This window comes from Rhea pennata, chromosome 1, assembly GCF_028389875.1.
Source record: "Rhea pennata isolate bPtePen1 chromosome 1, bPtePen1.pri, whole genome shotgun sequence".
Classification (NCBI taxonomy): domain Eukaryota; kingdom Metazoa; phylum Chordata; class Aves; order Rheiformes; family Rheidae; genus Rhea; species Rhea pennata.
Window position 1 is genome coordinate 8,558,916 of NC_084663.1, and position 18,418 is coordinate 8,577,333.

The 18,418-nt window shown below is 43.5% G+C and overlaps 1 protein-coding gene across 1 annotated transcript in view; it reads left to right on the forward strand.

Annotated features, from left to right (window-relative positions):
* The window catches only part of ELAPOR2 (endosome-lysosome associated apoptosis and autophagy regulator family member 2), a 103,395-nt gene that overhangs the window by 58,517 nt on the left and 26,460 nt on the right, over nt 1–18,418 (forward strand). The window contains exons 3-8 of the mRNA XM_062597293.1: nt 10,160–10,355; nt 11,550–11,697; nt 14,213–14,299; nt 15,891–15,996; nt 16,681–16,833; nt 17,900–17,988. Of these exons, the coding sequence (XP_062453277.1) occupies nt 10,192–10,355; nt 11,550–11,697; nt 14,213–14,299; nt 15,891–15,996; nt 16,681–16,833; nt 17,900–17,988 (747 nt within the window). The 5' untranslated portion in view covers nt 10,160–10,191. The remainder of the gene's footprint in view (nt 1–10,159; nt 10,356–11,549; nt 11,698–14,212; nt 14,300–15,890; nt 15,997–16,680; nt 16,834–17,899; nt 17,989–18,418) is intronic.

Below are 18,418 nucleotides of genomic sequence, written 5' to 3' on the forward strand. Positions count from 1 at the left end.
TAGAGCATCGCTAATGCATGGTCCTAACTCAAATCAGATGGCTAAGTCCTATTGATTTCATGCATTACGGTTCTCACCTGGATTGAGGCTCAAGGTACATTTTACTGTGGCATTTCCACCTCATGGCATTTCCACCATATTCCTAATGGATATTGTTACCCTGGAGATAACTTGATGTTGCAAGTAATCTTTCACATTTTTTTTCCCTCTGTATGTGAGTAATACACTTTCTATGAAGAAAAAATACACTGTCGGCTTTTTGAAGTATAGTGGTTTTTTTTTTTTTTTTTTGTTGTTTTTTTTTTTTTTTAGGTAAATAGTAAAAAAGCAGAAGCGTTTTCAATTAATCCACAGAATTGAATTCCCAGGGAAGACTTCCCGGGAACTGTGTGTTGGTGTGTGTATTGAGACTTTATGCCTTCTGATGATTTCTTTGCCCTATTTGTCTATGTACCCTAATTAAATAAGTTAAACACAGCTTCCTCTGAGTCATTGCTTTCTCTTTCAACAGGAAAGCAGCTATCAAGACCTTGGATTTGCTTGGTAGAGGGATGCAGAGTATATATGTGTGTGCATATGAGAGAAGGTATAATTGCAATGAAGATTTTTTTTTTACAACAGTTGCAGGAGATGTGAACAAACATGGTCTGAGATTGCAGCATCTAGGTGCTAAATATAGATATTTCCATTCAAGCTGATATTTGAGCTCCAACTGCAATCCAATGTATGCCTAAAATCTGATGCAATTTCTCTGCCATAGTTCTTTAGGGTCGTTTGGGATTTCTTAGGGTTTGCTATCTGGCTTCGAATTGCTGCACCAGAAGGATGTGAGTCTCCTGTAAAACCTGCGTCATATTTTTCCAGGCAAGGGCAGAGGACATCTCAGATGGCATTAGAGGCCTATAAATGAGGACCTAAAATGAGCTCAGTGGAGTCACTGAGGCCTGAAGAGCTATTCATACACCTCCAGGTTAATCATAGAATCATAGAATCAGTAAGGTTGGAAGGGACCTCTGGAGATCATCTAGTCCAACCTCCCTGCTCAGCAGGGGCACCTAAAGCATGGTAGACAGGGTTGCATCCAGGTGGGCCTTGAAGATCTCCAGAGAAGGAGACTCCACAACCTCTCTGGGCAACCTGTGCCAGTGCTCCATCACTCTCACAGGGAAGAAATTCCCCCTCACGGTCAGGCAGAACTTCCTGTGGTTCAGTTTCTGCCCATTGCCTCTTGTCCTGTCACATGGGACAACTGAAAAGAGTTTGTCCCAGTCCCCCTGACACCCTCCCTTCAGGTACTTATAGATATTGATAAGATCCCTCCTAAGTCTTCTCTTCCCCAGGCTGAACAGGCCCAGCTCTCGCAGCTGTTCCTCATAGGGCAGGTGCTCCAGCCCTCTGATCATCTTCGTAGCTCTATGCATGGACTCTCTCCAGTAGCACCACGCCTGTCTTGTCCTGGGGGGCCCAGAACTGGACACAGGACTCGAGGTGAGGCCTCGCCAGGGCTAAGGAGAGGGGCAGGATCACCTCCCTCCACCTGCTCGCAACATCCTTCCCAATGCACCCCAGGACACCATTGGCCTTCCTGGCCACAAGGGCACATTGCTGGCTCATTGTCAACTTGTCATCCACCAACACTCCCAGGTCCTTTTCTGCAGGGCTGCTTTCCAGCAGGTCAGCCCCCACCTTGTACTGGTGCCTAGGGTTATTTCTCCCTAGGTGCAGGACCCTGCACCTGCCCTTGTTGAACCTCAGGAGGCTCCTCTCTGCCCAGCTCTCCAGCCTGTCCAGGTCTCTCTGAATGGCAGCACAGCCCTCAGGTGTGTCAGCCACTCCTCCCAGCTTGGTACCATCAGCAAACTTGCTGAGTAGGCACTCTGTCCCCTCATCCAGGTCATTGATGAAGAAGTTGAACAGGATGGGACCCAGTGCTGAGCCCTGGGGGATGCCACTAGCCACAGGCCTCCAGCTAGACTCCATGCCACTGATGACGACCCTCTGAGCTCTGCCTTTTAGCCAGTTCTCAATCCACCTCACTGTCCACTCGTCTAACCCACACTTCCTGAGCTTCTCTAGGAGGATGTTATGGGAGACAGTGTGGAAAACCTTGCTGAAGTCAAGGTACACAATGTCCACTGTTCGCCCCACCTCTACCAACCATTCTTCCATCCTAGAAGGCTATCAGATTGGTTAAGGAGGATTTCCCCTTGGTGAATCCATGCTGACTACTCCTGATCACATTTTTTTCCTCCATATGCCTGGAGATGACATCCAGGATGAGCTGTTCCATCACCTTTCCAGGGATGGAGGTGAGGCTGACCAGCCTATAGTTGCCTGGGTCCTCCTTCTTGCCCTTTTTGAAGACTGGAGTGACATTGGCTTTCTCCCAGTCCTCAGGCATCTCTCCAGTTCTCCAGGACCTTTCAAAGATGATGGAGAGCGGCCTGGCAACAACATCCGCCAACTCCCTCGGTACCTGAGGGTGCATCCCCTCTGGGCCCATGGATTTGTGGATGTCTAACCTGCCCAGAAGGTCTCTAATCCTCTCCTCCTCAACCAAACGAAAGTCTTCTCTTCTCCAGACTTTCTCCCTCATGTCCAGGCTCTGGGATTCCTGGGGGCTGCCCTTAGCAGTGAAGACTGAAGCAAAGAAGACATTCAGTAATTCTGCCTTCTCTGTGTCCCTTGTCACCAGAGCCCCGCCCCACTCAGTAGCGGGCCCACACTTTCCCTGGTCCTCCTCTTGCTGCTGATGTATTTGAAGAAGCCCTTCCTGCTGTCCTTGACATCTCTTGCCAGACTCAATTCCAGCTGGGCCTTAGCCTTCCTCGCAGCATCTCTACACACTCTGACTGCATTCCTGTAATTCTCCCAAGTAGCCTGTCCCCTCTTCCACATTCTGTGTATTTTCTTCTTCTGTCTGAATTTGGCCAAGAGCTCCTTGCTCACCCATGCAGGTCTTCTGTCTCTTTTGCTGCATTTCTTACTCATAGGGATGTACCGCTCTTGAGCTTGGAGGAAGTGATGTTTGAATATTAGCCAGCCCTCCTGGACCCCCCTTCCTTCTAGGGCCTTAGCCCATGACATTCTACCAATTAGGTCTCTGAAGAGCCCGAAGTCCACTCTTCTGAAGTGCAGGGTTGCAATCCTGCTTGTTGCCTTTTTTCTTTCATGCCGGATCCTGAACTCCACCATCTTGTGGTCACTGCAGCCAAAGCTGTCCCCAACCTTCACATCTGTAACCAGTCCCTCTCTGTTGGTAAGGACAAGGTCCAGCAGGACACCCTTCCTCGTAGGCTCCTCCACCATTTGTAACAAGAAGTTACCATCAGCGCATTGCGGGAGCCTCCTGGACTGTTTGTGCCTTGCTGTGTAGTCCTTCCAGCAGATGTCAGGGTGGTTAAAGTCCCCCATGAGCCTTGAGTGCAGTGACTGGGCAGCTGAGGCATTCCCTGATGTTTCCAGCACTCAGCCATTGGATAGCTGTTGTAAGCTGGGCAGCAAACATGCTTGGGAATCTCTTGATGATAACTGTTATCCCTTCCTTCACTCTGCATCCAACTTCTCTCATGAGTTTACTGAATATTCCCATGCTAAAATCACAGCTTTAAGTGCTCAAGTATGAAAGAAAAGGAATAGTGAAGCTGTCCCATGTACCAGGTTAGATAGAGAAAAGTGGTGCTGTTCCTGTCAAAAAGGTGAGCTGGAAGGAGCATCGTGTATGTTGTCATTTCTCAGGTAAAAAGGAAAGACTATACACACTTAAGAAAAGGAGTGCCTATGACTGAAGTTACTCTTTCCTAGGTTACCTCAGCTCTCAGTATGAACACATATCAAACCTAAATAGCCTTGACAGACTTTTCTTTTTTTTTTTAATTAAGATTCAATCTGGTTCCTGATAACACACTGCGATATAATGACTGAAGAAAACGAACGTTAATTATTCACAGTCTATTGGAGAAGTCTTGCGTACGTTATTCACATAAGACATTCAGAAGCAGGCTGAGATTATAGGAGACTTTATTATTAAAGTAATGAGTTTTTCTCTTCTTTAGACTTTGTTTTTTTTCTCCTCATCCCTTATTTTTGTTAGTTCTTAATCCCATCTTGCATACCTTGCGTGGACCCCAGTGTCCCAGAGTATCACTGAACAGATGGCTCTATGTGAGCCTTTGTCCTTGGTCACATCTTCCCCTTCCTGGTTTGCGGCATGTCTGCTGAACCCAGCAGCTATTCAAAGGTGAGAGACGACTGCACGATATGCCAACCTCGTATTTCCTTTCTGAGCTAGAGTTTTCACATCTGCCCACACGAGGCTGAGCTAGCTCAGCCCAGACGGAGCCTGCAGGAGATGGCAGCGTCTCACCTGAAGCCTAGGAAGTGGGGCTTCAAATGCGTGATATCATAGAATGAAGGGAGAGAGCTGAAAACCTGGTCTGTGAGATTACCCTTCCAGTATATTTTCACATATTTAGGTATAATTGTTCCATGTTACTTATCCCTTATAATGTTGTTACAATCTGGCAAAATCCAGTCCTACAGCTCGTCTTAAAATATAATGTTGTAGGAGCCAAGGGGACATAAAAAGATACACTCACTCTCTCCATGGAAACAGAATGGACAGAAGAATTAGAACTGTTTTAGGCATCACAAAACTGAGAAATGCCTGGAGAAAAATGTCTGCTGAGAAGACCAAAAGAGGTAGAATTAGTGGGTCTAAGTGGTATGAGATGTGAAATGAGCTGAGAGCAAAAGAGATGAGAAGGTGTAAGACTGAGTGACCAGGGCTGTGAAAGGGAGAAAATCCACTGGGACATTATGTGGCTAAGTTTCATGTTGGAGGATGCAGGATTTTGAGGCAGTTTTGGTTTGTTTTCTGGGGAAATCAGAGGTACTACTATTCCTCTTACAGGATGGCAATAACTAGGAGATACTCTACATGTGAAAACATCTAGAGGCACATTTCAGACCTCAGAAGCAGAAGAGTGGTAATATTTATGTGAGCATCTACTCTGTTGTTCCAAGCGTGCTCAAGCAATGAGCCTGTTCTAGCCCTCAGCATCAGAAAGCTAAGCAATGTGAGGTTGTAAGGATCAGTTACTAGAAGAGAAATGTGCCCAATAATTCTGACCTTAGTCCACAGAAATCTTCGGGTCAGCCACAGCTGAAAAGGCAGAACTTGACTCTGGAGCTTGGCCGTGAAAGGTTAAGCGAGGCAAGCTTGTTTGTGGTGTGTTTTCCCTTTTGGGAGCTGTTTCCATGTGTGCAAAGTGATTGTAAAGTGCTATCAGATCTGGAAAGTGGTGTGTTGCATCTGCTCCTTGGAGCCAGTCATGCAACAGGGCCCTCAGTGAAGTTGCCCCGTGTTCATGGCATATCCCAGGATGGCAACACGGTGCAATCGCTGGCAATTCAGAGTTTAAAAGAGGTTTAATTAGATTTGCTAGTCTGACCTCATAAGCCCTTAAAATGCATCCAGTTAGGTCTATGCTAAGACTTAAAATTTGTATTTGATATAAGTTTTTTCCTATGTTGTATTCAGTTATGGTATGAGGCATTTAAAAGACAGAGGATCCGTCCCATCCCATGACATTGTTTCGGTGATCAGTTATCCTTGCTTATAAAAATACATACATCCAATTTGAATTTGTCTAGCTTCAGCTTTTGGAAACTAATTCTTATGCTGTCCTCTACTTGATTAAAATGTGCAGGAGGACCCAGTGTTTTCTCCTCCTGGAGATACTTATACATTAATCAAATTGTCTCTCAATCTTTTTCTGATAAACTGAACAGACTAAGCTCTTTAAATCTCTCACTACAATACATTATCCTTAACTCTAAAAGCATGTACAGTCCTTTCTTTTTGCACTAATGTCTTAAAAATGTAGGATCAGAACAATTTTCAGTATTAGATCAGCTTACCTGTAATACATGTTTCATCCTACGCATCTGATAAAAATGGGGCAGGTCATCAGACTTAGTCAGACTCCAGTCAGTAGTACCTCCTGATACCTAGTTCAGTGATGATTTCTCCATGACAGCTCTGTTTTGTGCTCTGGTGCTCAGGCAATTCCTAATCCACTTTTGTGGTATGTTATGTGTTATGTGGTACTACTTTTTTTTAGGCAGAATGGCATGCCAAACCAAGTTAACTGTCTTAGGAAGCGTAAGCCACTTACATCCACTCAGTCACCATTATAATATGAACTTGTAATCCTGTTAAAGAATGAAATGAGGTCTATTTGATGAGACTTATACAGTTGTAATAGTTAATTAGTTGTAATAATTAACTCTAATATTTTGTGGAGTGAATTCTGTGTCAATTTTCTTGTATGTAAGTATGAATGTGTGTGCTGGCATGTGGCAGCGTACATCTAACAGTACTTAGCAGCATCTAATGTGGCCAAGAGTGATGGCCTGAACAAACCGCAACAACATGTTTTCTCTATTTATTTTAAGAAAGCCACAACTGCAAATTACCAGCAATTCCATTGGCTTCACTGGAGCTCCTGAAGCTGCCCCGGTATAACTGACACCATAAGATGCTGTGTTGTTCCTAACAGCCTCTGGAAATGCTTTCTCAATTTTAAAAAAGCCCACGGTGGATTAAGTCACCAAAACCTTGTGGGGTGTCTTGCAATTTTTTAACAGACAGAGAATCAAACTTGGTCTCTGCAATGTGTGTTACCCTGTGTAAGCTGATGTGTAGTAAGTAACCCAAAATTATGTGAAGGATACAACATGAAAGTTTGCAGTCAATGGAAATTATCCTAGAAATTTATCCTTGAACATTTTGGAGCTGTGATGTCCAAACAAGATCAACAGAGTTGACTCTGGGAAAAATTTTCAGAGAGCCTAAGTGATTCAGCAGCCTTAGCTCTGTTTTCTGAAACAGTGTAGATAACTAGGGAGCTATTTTTTAAACATATTTTTTTCTGAAAAATTAATTTCAAGTACTTAAACAGATGGGCTCAGGAGACAGGGGGCAGGTGGTGTTTGCAAAGGCTACCTTTAAGCAGGGAGACTAGTTTTCCCTCTGGAGTTTGAAGCAAGAAGGAGGCTTTAGTAGAGGACAGATCAGAGCAGATGCCTAAAATATATGATTTAGACTCAGGAATCTTTACATCTCGCTGTAACCTTCCATTTGGTGATGTTGTCATGCCTGTTCCCAGGGGCTTCCTAACACAATGTTGTTGCAATAACAGTGATCCTTTCCATGGGCAAGCAATCATGGGTAAGCCCCAAATCCCAACTTAACTACATGCTAAGGACATTAGCAGCAAGGAGCAAGGTGGGGAGCCAGCACTGGGTTGTCAGCTGGTGCCTTCTGGACCATTGCAGGGAACATCTGCTCTGCAGGACCCCCCAGGAGCTGCAACAACCTGCCTGTCCCCAGTGTGCCCTGCTCTGCCGGAGCACTGGGAGGGAAGCCTGAATTTGGCACTGACGTTGCTTGGATTTGAGAGGGATTGACCTGGCTTTTGGGCTCCCTCCTTGCTAAAAGAGAAGGCTCTGTGGCACGAGGAGAGGAGACTGTTTCTGTGCTCCTCACGTGCTGCGTTTTCTCCCCACCCCCCTCCTGCCTGGAACGAAATCAAATGATGCATCTGTTCTCATGTCAAAAGTGGTTCATGTTGCCATTAGCCACGTTTGGCCCCAGACTGAACCTGGCAAGCAGCTGGCATGCTCAGAGCTAGTTTGCTTGCAGATATAAGTGTTTTGATGGGAAGTGCTGCTGCCTTTAAAGTATAAAAATCTTAGAAAAAAGAAAAAAGGTAATTTCACACCTAAATAAGAGCAAAGCTTGTCTCTGTCATGGAAGGTGAGTAATAGGTGTTCATATTCTGCATTGCAGCCTTGATCCCTTATACTCTTTTTCCTGTCTCTATCTGAAATGGTCAGACCACAAGGAGTTAAAAGATATTAGCTCAGTTAGAGAAATAATCTCTGCTCAACCTCACTTGCAACTGAAGAGGAGGTTCTGCTGTGTGCTGTGTTTTCACTATGGCAGTGACATTCTCTCTGGTACTGGTTCCTTATTTGAAAGCCACAAATTTGGAATGTGTGATCAAGCAATGCTCTCAATTTTTCACTATTTAACTTCTTTAAAAAAATCTTAGAACTGATAAAGGGTTTGAATATGTCATGATAGAGCTCTCTCTCTCAGTACTGTTCAGGAAAAAAATACAACAGGATTTATTAATGATGCTATAGCATTTCCTAGCCAGTAGATCAGGACACTTTTACACATTTAAGGTGAATGGCTGTACAATATGTGGTCTTGGCTCAGACAGACATTTAGGGAAGTTCTTGATACTAAACTCTGTGTGTCTGAAGAAAGTGATGCTTCCTACTTTGGTTCTAGTAAATCTTACGGGTTGGGCTAGGGTTTCAAAGCGAGCCAGGTGGGATGTTAGCCATATCATTCTCATGTATCAATGCTTACAGAAGGTCTTTTGCTAGCCACTTAGGATGAATTTTTGATATATCTGTTGGTCTTTCACTGAGATCCAGTGCAGCAGGATTCCCACACATACGTCCCCGTAGCACCTGTCCCTGCCAGGTGAGCAGTCCAGACTAAATAGCCTCTGCCCACTTTCCTCTTTGGTGCATCACAGGTGAGCAGTGGGGTTAGAACAACAGATTTGTTGGCTTGAAAAGCATGGGAACGCATTCAGAGTATAGCCAAGAGGAGAAAGTGACCCTTTGGCAGATCTTTCCATCAAAACAGGCCTTTTATCTATGTTCCAGTGCTGCTTGTCAAGGACAATTACACAAAGAAATGCGGTAGGAGCCGGCACAGAAGTGAGAGCCTAAACTGCTGGTTGGATTCAGAGAGAATTTGTCGTTACGCAGGCACCTCCTTATCAAAGTATTTATGGTCAAACAGGTTTTTCTGTAGACAGATAAAAATCAGTACATCTATAATACCTTACATGCTGGAACTTCAGTTGGAGTCAGTTGTTTTGGACTAGTTTCACCTCTTTGGGTAGCAATCAGGTTTTCGGACTGTGAGCTTATGATGTATCTCTCAAAGTGAGTTTATGAAATAACCATCACTGCACAATGTAGCATGTGTGAAACATCCAGTAAAAATTCCTGCTGTTTCTTGAGATGTGTTGTGTGTTTTGCTCTAAGTCTTACTTTGGCTAGACTACCTCAGTTAAGTTATAAACCCTCAAGCAACATAAGAGCTCGTAGGTGCTACAGCAAGCGTTCATGTCTGTTCACCAAAGCACCACCTAGGATATTCAATCTGAGAGGAGATGTGGTGAGGTGGCTGGGCTGGGGGAAAGTGGGATTGTCGGTGCTGAAATGGGCTTCTGGATATGAGTTATGGTTCCTAGCACAGACACGGGGCTTCTTGGGACGTGCAGGCATTCTTCTCCCTGGGTTTCCTCTACATAATTGGAATAATCTTTCCTTAGCAGGTTGAGATATCATCACACTGACAGGGGCATACTTGGAGTAAGTCATTTTAGAGCCATTAGTAGAAAAAGCAATTTGTGATCATACTTTCTAAAATACGCTTCCCCTAGTTACATATGTTAAATACCTCCTTTGTTTTACTGGTGACATTTTAATAGCATCCCAGTCAAAGGTCAGGGCCTCATTTGCTAGGCACTGTCTTGTTGGTGATCTTTCCCTAGACCACTTGGTTTATCAGACCATATTTTCAAGGGTTTGAAGGCGGCCCATGTGAGGAAAAATGGGGAGAGCACCTTGGATGAGATCTACAGCTCTCACTCAAGGTTTGTGGTGTTGTGTTACAGTTGACTCTATACAAGATGTAACAAGTAGGTGAGCGAAAGTAAGAAGAGGAGAACTGTATCACAAGCCCTTGTTTGCACAACTGCATGTGAGCACAGTTTGTGAGTAGAGATTTTTTTATGTCTTGTTTGCAGGTGCATGCTGCAGCTCAGGAGCTATTATCTGAGATTTGATTTCAGTGTTGCCATGTCAGTGAACAGAGACGTTAATGAACATCTCAATTTTGCAGTCAATTTTGGGACATCAGTTGTTGTGTTCCTGTGGCTGAAGTATTCCCATTTGGTTCCCTTATATGACAGTTCATTGTTAGTTAAGTAGCAGAAAATTAATGGAAATTAATCAAGTTTAGTTTCCCAATTAATGCACTGGAAATAATTTGTCTCCTCAGCATTTTCCTGTGCTTCTGGTGAGTACCTGGAGATGAAGAACCAGGTGTGCAGCAAATGTGCAGAGGGGACCTATTCTCTGGGCAGCGGGATCAAGTTTGATGAGTGGGATGAGCTGCCAGCAGGATTCTCCAACGTGGCAACATTTATGGACACAGCTGTTGGCTCTTCTGAGAATAAAGCAGATAGCTGCAACAAGTAAGAAAGTCTGTTCTTGTCCATGTTATGTGGTGATGGGTGAGCCTGAAGCAGCGTAGAAGTACAGAGCTCCACGACCCACATGCTGCTGGATTTTGCTCAGAAAAAGCCTTCTGTTGCTTGTGCCCAGATTGTCCACTCTTTTTGCTAAGAAACATGGGCAAGGGGGCCATACCCCCAACATGGAGGTTTCAGCCCTTCTTGAGATGATGTCTGCACCACCTAGGGTATTGGCTGGTAGGTTGAGGACTGTCCTGATCTCTGGATGGAAACAGCTCATGTCCCTTAGTAAAGGCCTGTGCTTTAAGTGCATGTTTGGAGTCTGGCTCTGAGAACATTGATTTTGCTTAGCTTTAATTGTCATTTATGCTATAGGAAACAGTTGATCCACCAGTGCTGTGATGTGGCCTATCCAAGGTGCCTTCCTGGGAGCAGCCTTCAATGTCCCTGGAGTCTGGGGTTCGATGAAAGCAAGGCCATTAGCCAAAGTGCAGCTCCATAAAGACAGAGTGAAGCATTATACTAACAGAAGTAAAAATCCATATAAAAGCACACAGTACAGAGATCCTGAGCTGACAGGGTAAGAAGAGGGAGGGCTGCAGATGCAGCGCAGCCCTGCCATGGTTGCTTTGTACCGTCTCACAAGCGCAAAGCCAGCTTAACTAGTTATCTTAGCTCTCCAGAGGGTAGTGGCAAACAGGAGTGGCTGGGAAGCAAAATTTTTAGCCATTTCTTTGCTGTCATTTTGACCTCATTGTAAACTCAGCAGCTACCGAGTTTAAGAACAGCCTGGAGCTGCTGCTATTTGTAGCTGAAAAGCTCCAGGATTGTGGTATAGTAAATGTGGCTAAAAAAGGTACTTTCACAGCCTACAGAGATCCATGGAGGCTGCAGAAGGCTGTTCCCAAGTATAACTCAAAGCATGTTGGACATATGGATAATAAAACTTTCCTAGGCAGGCTAGGTCTTAAGTTTCTAGCATGTACCATTATCTTTTTTCATGCACAGTTTTAATGATGGGCAATATTTTTATGTGAAAAACAAATGTGAATCCAGTAATAAAAGATTAGGTAATGAATTTAACTATTGTGGCACTCTGAGTCCCTTTTTAGGTAGTTTTTCTGTAGTAATTTAAGAAAAGTCTCCATAGTGTCTGTGATCTCAAATAAGGCTTGTTTTGTTTATGTTCATCAGCTCTTCGTGGACTCCTCGAGGGAATTACATAGAGTCGAACAGAGATGATTGTACGGTTTCTCTCATCTACGCGGTGCACCTGAAGAAATCTGGTTCTGTCTTCTTTGAATACCAGTATATCGACAATAACATCTTCTTTGAATTTTTTGTAAGGCCTTTTCTTTCATGAATCCAAATCTATATTAAAAGAATTCAGTCCAGTTAAAGACTCTCAGAAACAACTTTTCACTCCCTTGGTATTACTCATATGGCCACAGCTTGTTATTGATGAACAAGTTTTTTTTAAAAAAATCTTCTTTTCTTTATGCCACTTATCTTGCTTTTGGTATGTATTTGAGCTTCAAAACTCAGACTAAACTGATCCATTTTACCGTGTGTTGGGGTTTTCACACTGGGGTTGTGACTGTCCAGCCTTTTAAAAGACAGCTGTTGATGGTAGATGCTTCAGGTTGGGAGTGTTTGACTTGAGATGACTTTGAAGTGGCTTCAAGTTTAAAGAGACTTCTTCCAAGTTAGGCACCCGGAACCTGAAATACTCCAAGGCATTAACAATACTAAATATGGAAACTTTAGATTTTGGTCAGTTTGGATCATAGCTTTAAGAGATTTAGGAGTCAAAATTCAGCTGACTTTCAGTAGGAGAAAGGTCTATGCTTTGAAATGGCAGGACTGGGGGTAGTTAGCTCTGAAGTAGGAGTAGCCTGGTTGGGCTTGTGCCACGCAGCACTCACAATGCTAAAATAATCCCAGTTGATCAGCCCTGTACTGCCCATGGGGATGGGTCACCTGGAGCTGGGGGTCCCAGTGCCAGCCCTTGCAGAGCTGCATTGCTTTCCCTGTTAATGTTTTATCTGCTGCTCGGGGTAAAGAAAAACTCAACGGGAGGCAACTGGGAGCAGCAGAGTACTGGGAATTTTCTGTCCCTTCTGTTACTGTCTTTCTCCTTGTCTGCTGGGCTCCAGTGGTCATCTGCAAAGCACTGTTTGTACTGGCTCACAGGAGTGCAAGGTCTTAACTGGTGTTTGGAAAGTGTTTCATGAAGCTAGAACAAAAGTGCAAAGTGTCCTTATTCTTAGTAAAGATGAGAAGGACAACAAAAATAAACTGTTGGAGACATTCTCTTGCTGCTACATCGGTGCAATCTATTGCACTTTGGTAATAGACAATATGGACTATAATACATACCATTCAGCTATTTCAGATTTATATTAGACTATCCTTCCTTTTTCATCAGGAGAAATCAGCAAATACTCCTTTTACCGTCGGACAAATGTAACAGGATTATGAATCCTAGCTGTAGTTGCTTGACTGACTGACTTATCTGCTCCTTCAAAGGAGCAAATACACTGTTTCTCCAAGTGCTGGGTCTGAAAATGGCTTTTTAATTATTAATTTTGTCCACATCCCACTGATTCCTCTCCTTAAATTTGTCATTCCCTTTTCATGAAACAGTGGGTGATGCAGTCCTTTGTAGAAATCACCATGCAAATTGTTCTAAGTGGTCCTCAGTATTTCATGAACACTATACTCAATACTCTTCTAAATCTTCCTTTTTTTCTTCAGCTTGTCTTTGTAGTTAAACATATTTAATGATGATACTTTAGCCTGGACGATGGTATTTCACTGGCTTGCAGGCTTGCAGGTTGCTGGGGAATAGTAAACTTTTCGGACTTGCTAGGTGCAAATGGCTGCACTGCTAGTCTGTGGGCAAATCTGAGGGTCAGCAATGAGACATGGTCCTCAAATGTGGGAACCAAGTGGGGAAGCTTCATGTTAGATACCTACCACTGCTTCTGCCTACACTCCCTAGACTCTTTTACATATTTAAGCCCTTTGCTTAAATATTGCTTGGGAGAAGATGTGGAGGATGTGCAGTTATATGACTTACTTCAGGCACAGTGTGGAATAATTTTGAGGAGACCTGACCCCAGATCTTGAGAATTTCAGCCTAAAGCATTGAACTATCCTTTCTCTCTGTTGGTGTAAAGCCTGAATAATTGGACTGGTGCCTCAAAGGGGTTAATGCTTTCTCTTTAGAAAAAACATCTATGAGAAGAAAAAAGTAGGAAGCTCTGAGGCCATGCAGCAAATACTTCTGTAAGGAAAGGACTGCAATGCTGCACTTGGCTGGGCAAAGGGGAATAAATCTTGCAGCTTTCCCAGTAGAGATTCTCAGTGGTGCTTTCCTTCTCCCTTAATAACATCACTGTCACCTCTTGCAAGGTTAGGTGGCAGAGAGCCAACAAGTTAGTATATATTGACTCTGGGTTTGCCATTTGTCTTCTAGTTTTGGCATGTCCACTTCTAACTCTTTCTTGATTTAGAGGCCCATGGTCACATCCAGGGTTTGAGAGAATTGGGTCCTGGTGGGCAAAGGAGAAGGAGGAGAACTCCAAAACAAGGAGCTCAGCACCAAAGTATGGCCAGATAATGACAGGAGAAGGCCAGGGTGTGCTCTTCCTGCTCTTTTTTTCAGCTACAGCAGAGTACTGTTATCTGATGCACTGCTAAGCTGTGAGCAGGTTTTGAAAGTTGTTTTTTTTTCCACAAATAAAGCAGCTGCTGTCCTAAATACATAGACAATAGGAACAAAGCTGAATCTTATCATTCCCCACCTGTAGTTGCTCTGCTGACAGAGACCATTCTCATGTTTCGATTAACAGATACAAAATGACCAGTGCAAAGAGATGGAGTCCACAGCAGACAAGTGGGTGAAGCTAACGGACAATGGGGAATGGGGCTCTCATTCTGTAAGTGTGCAAGAATGCATCATGATACTCTTTTACCTATTTTTATAAATGTCTGTGATTTCCTCTAACTAGAGATTGAATAAGGGCCAGATCCTGGGAATTTGCTTGAAGAACCATAACTTGCCTGCTACACAAACCAAGCTACTGAGATCTCTAAGGGTCTGATCCCAAAGCAAATGATACAGATGTGTTTCTTGATTTCCCTGGGCTTTGGATCAGGTCCAAAGCCTTTTTGAGGCTGAACAGCTTTATGCAGGTCTGCACACGACAGTCCTGCTGCATGATTGTAATTGAAAACTTCTGATAGAGTTGTTTGCTTATGAGAGCAAGAGGTTATTCCCCAGTGCTCAGAAGACACTGTGGTGAGTAGGAATGGTGTCTGTATGTGCAGGCAGACAGAACTGGCTTTTTATTTTCAAGTGCATTAGTCAGAGCTGGACTGCACCCAGCCTGTGCTCTGTGGTACCTTTCCTGGTTAAAAAGTGAGCTGGCAGTATTGGGGTGGCTCCTGTGGTGCTAGTACAAGTGTGTCCACATAGGAAACAGCAGCCTTTTATTGCCCTGTGTCCCAGCCAATGGATTAAGTCATTGCACCGATGGTGCATAGACTAGGTTTTCCTCACTAGCTCCTGCTGATGCCAGCTTTTCACTATATCAGCATATCCTGATTCACACCGTTGTGCCAGCAAAGCAGCAAAGGCCCAGCATAGGTGACATGATGCCAGAAAGTAAAGACTTTTCATTGGCATGGACAACAGCCTGGCTCTCTTACTTTCCATGACCTCTTGGAGGATAACCCGTGTTCCCAAGCCAGCTCTGGTTGGCAGTGCCTGTTAGCTTGTGCAAACAAGTCAGATCAGGAGGCTGGGTCAGGAGAATGAGAGGTGCAGGCTGAGAAGTGAATCCAAGACCAAGCACCAACCTAGGTGAGCAGGATGACGTAATCAGTGTGTGCAGGGAGGTGATGGCATCTGAGCTCCTTGTCCAGGACTGGTACTGCCAGTATCACTGTGGCAACAGCAAGAGTTTTGTACTGGACTAGTAGATATGGTACAAATTTGCCGATCAGGCGGGGTCTTGGTAGACTTGCTGCTGCTAGTGGGACTGTAGTTACACAGGTGGGTTTAAATTAGCAGGCACTGACTGCTGAAAAGAAGTGATCATGCCTTCCTCTTCCTCCTTATCCTGGTCTTGGTACCACCAGCACAGGGGTTTGCACAGCACCTTACTGAATGCACCGTGAAGACATGTAGGTCAAAAGCATTTTCGGCTGGGGTCCCTTTTCCCTGTCTCCTTCACTGGGGACGTTCCCGGTTTGTGCTAGCTTACTGATCCTGAATTTATGGGCTTAGATGCAGGCAAATCTCGATTTAAAGCCTTGCCTCTAAACAGAACTCACTTCAGATCCTAGATTTTAGAATCCTGATTCCTCTTGGTTTTTTTTTTTTTTTTTTTTTTTTTTTTTTTTTTTTTTTTTTTAATAAAAGTGTAGTTCAAGGCTATAAAAACATACTGTCTGACTATATCTGAATATACAGCTAGAGTTTCTCCCTGCAGGGATACCTGCTAACTGTCATATGTATTCTTACAGGTGACTTTGAAATCAGGTAGTAATATATTATATTGGAGAACGACAGGGATTCTCATGGGGTCTAAAGTGGTAAAACCAGTTCTGGTGAAAAACATCACAATTGAAGGTAAGTAGAGTCAGCTTTTTAGCTCTTGAGCTCACTCTTTTGTCATTACATTTGGCATGTGCCACTGCTACTCTCATGTCTTCTGCAGTAAAGTGTTTTTTTGGGTACCCTCATCCCCTGTTTCCTCCTGTAAGTTGTAGAAACAGAACAGCAAAACTTGACACCGTCAAGTTTTAACACTAATTTTAACTAATTTTAACACTAATTTTTAACATTAATTTAGCTGATAAATGATGCCATCTGCTGGAGAAGACTGGTTTAGCAAATAGAGAGAAAAAGAGGAGTAAAAAACTCCCAACTAACTGGTTTACTTCAGTGTAGTGTAGAAAGATTATGCTTACTGGTGAGCCTGAAACTGGACAACATAACTCTTCTGGACCAAAGACAGTTAAATCACCATTTAAATTACTTAATTAGCCTGGGATAGCTATTTTAGTCCATTTCTAACTGCGATCAAGCGTGGAGTGCCATATGATGTTGTTACATCAGGTCAGCTTTGCACTGAGGAGCAAAGGCTGAAGACCTAAACAGCAAGACCAAATGGTCTAAAGTGAGCAGTGAAAATACGTGATCTTTAATCCAGTGTGTTATCCAGTTTATCTGTTTTTCCAAATAAGCAGGCAGGCAGTAATTGTGGAGCATAACTCTCTGCTTTTCAGTACGTTTCCTGTGTTTACCTTGCAGGAGTTGCATACACATCTGAATGCTTCCCGTGCAAACCTGGTACTTTTAGTGACAAGCCAGGTTCATCCAGCTGTCAAGTGTGTCCAAGAAATACTTATTCTGAGAAAGGAGCTAAAGAGTGCACCAAGTGTAAAGAAGAAAACTATTATGCAGGTACATAAATATTAGAAGATAAACAAAACCAGGAGAGCAGGTCATCAGCTCACCCTGTTTCTGTGTGAAAATGCAAGAGCTGCTTGCAATGAAGTTTGGTCTCCAGATGATGAGCAAAATGAAATGGAAATGATGTGGGAATGAAGATGGTGCTTCCCCAGAACTGCAGAGGGCACTGGATCTTGGCCAAGGCCACATATACTTACATAAAGAGATCTCCAGATCTTATGTGACCTCAAAGTGTACATCTGGGTGATAATAGCAGTTGTGCTGTGCCCTCTCATGGTAATACTTGTTACTGAATGGTGGTTTCTGAACTGGCTTCATCACTGTCTTCAGACTTGTGGCATTTCTAGGAATCTCTTTAACAGATGCTCTCCTGGCCCATCTCTGCCTCTCCTGTGGTTGGAAGATGTAGCAGTCTAGTGCAAACCCTAGTCCCAAAACTCTTCTGCATCCCATATAGCTAGCAATCATGAAATAACATGGGCAAAATCCATGCTTTATGTGCTGATCAGGATATCTTAAATTCTCTTGCTTGTAAACTGTTTCAAAAGAAAGTTTTAAAAGAATAAGTTATTGGCCCATAACATCTGTTATCGCAGATTACGGCAAATGCTTGGGGCTTGTGCCTGTGGTCGTGATGTGAATGGGGGATTTGTAAATATAGCTGGTGAGAATAAAAGCTGGACCAGCACTGTAAAAACTTTCTAATGGTTTAGAGTGTTTTTATTCTTTATCAAGTGAGAATTTATTTCCGTGCTTGGACAAACTATACAAGTTATTGCTTAAAGATGAAGTACTGAGGTGAAAGTTTGAGTGACTCCTTGCTACACTGAATTAATGAATTTCAGAGTGACAGTACAAGTATAGCTGATATTTTCCCAATTCTCCTCTGCTGTTCAGGGGAAAGTTCTTTTAGACTCTATTTAAGAGCTTAAATTTTCATTCTAGCTTTGTATTTTTCTCCTGGCTCACTTTGCTCTCCAGATTTCAAGATCATTACAGTTGTTTGCAGAGATCGTATGACAGCTTAACATCATGTTCCTACCTCTTTTTGTTTTAGATGAGGGATCCAGTGAGTGTACAGAGCGTCCTCCGTGTACAAACAAAGACTTCTTCCAGATCCATACCCCGTGTGATAAGGAAGGAAAAGTAAGTGGAAGGCATGATATTATTTTTGTGCTTGCTGTGATCTCTTGAGCTGAAAACAAGGCAGGGCATCGTGCTTTGTGTTGTAATTTTGCTTCCCGGATTGAATCTCTCTGAAGCTGTGGGAATGTCCTTCAGATGATTTCTCTCCAGCATTTTTCCATCTGTAGGATTTTCCCCACCCTGTGCTTGTAGACCCTACTGTCTAGTTGTTAGCACTTTTCCTGGAATATTTTTGACTTGTGTCAACTTGCCCCATCCCAGGCAATGCCCAGGCATGACTCAGGTGCTTGCACAGGACAGGAAGCATTCGATGTGACCACATCTATTTGGGCTGGAAGAGAATTTGGCTACATGGCTATGTGTCATGCTCTGTGGTTTTGGCATCAAGGAACAGCCCATAATCTGTTTAATTAATAGTATAGATGTAGTG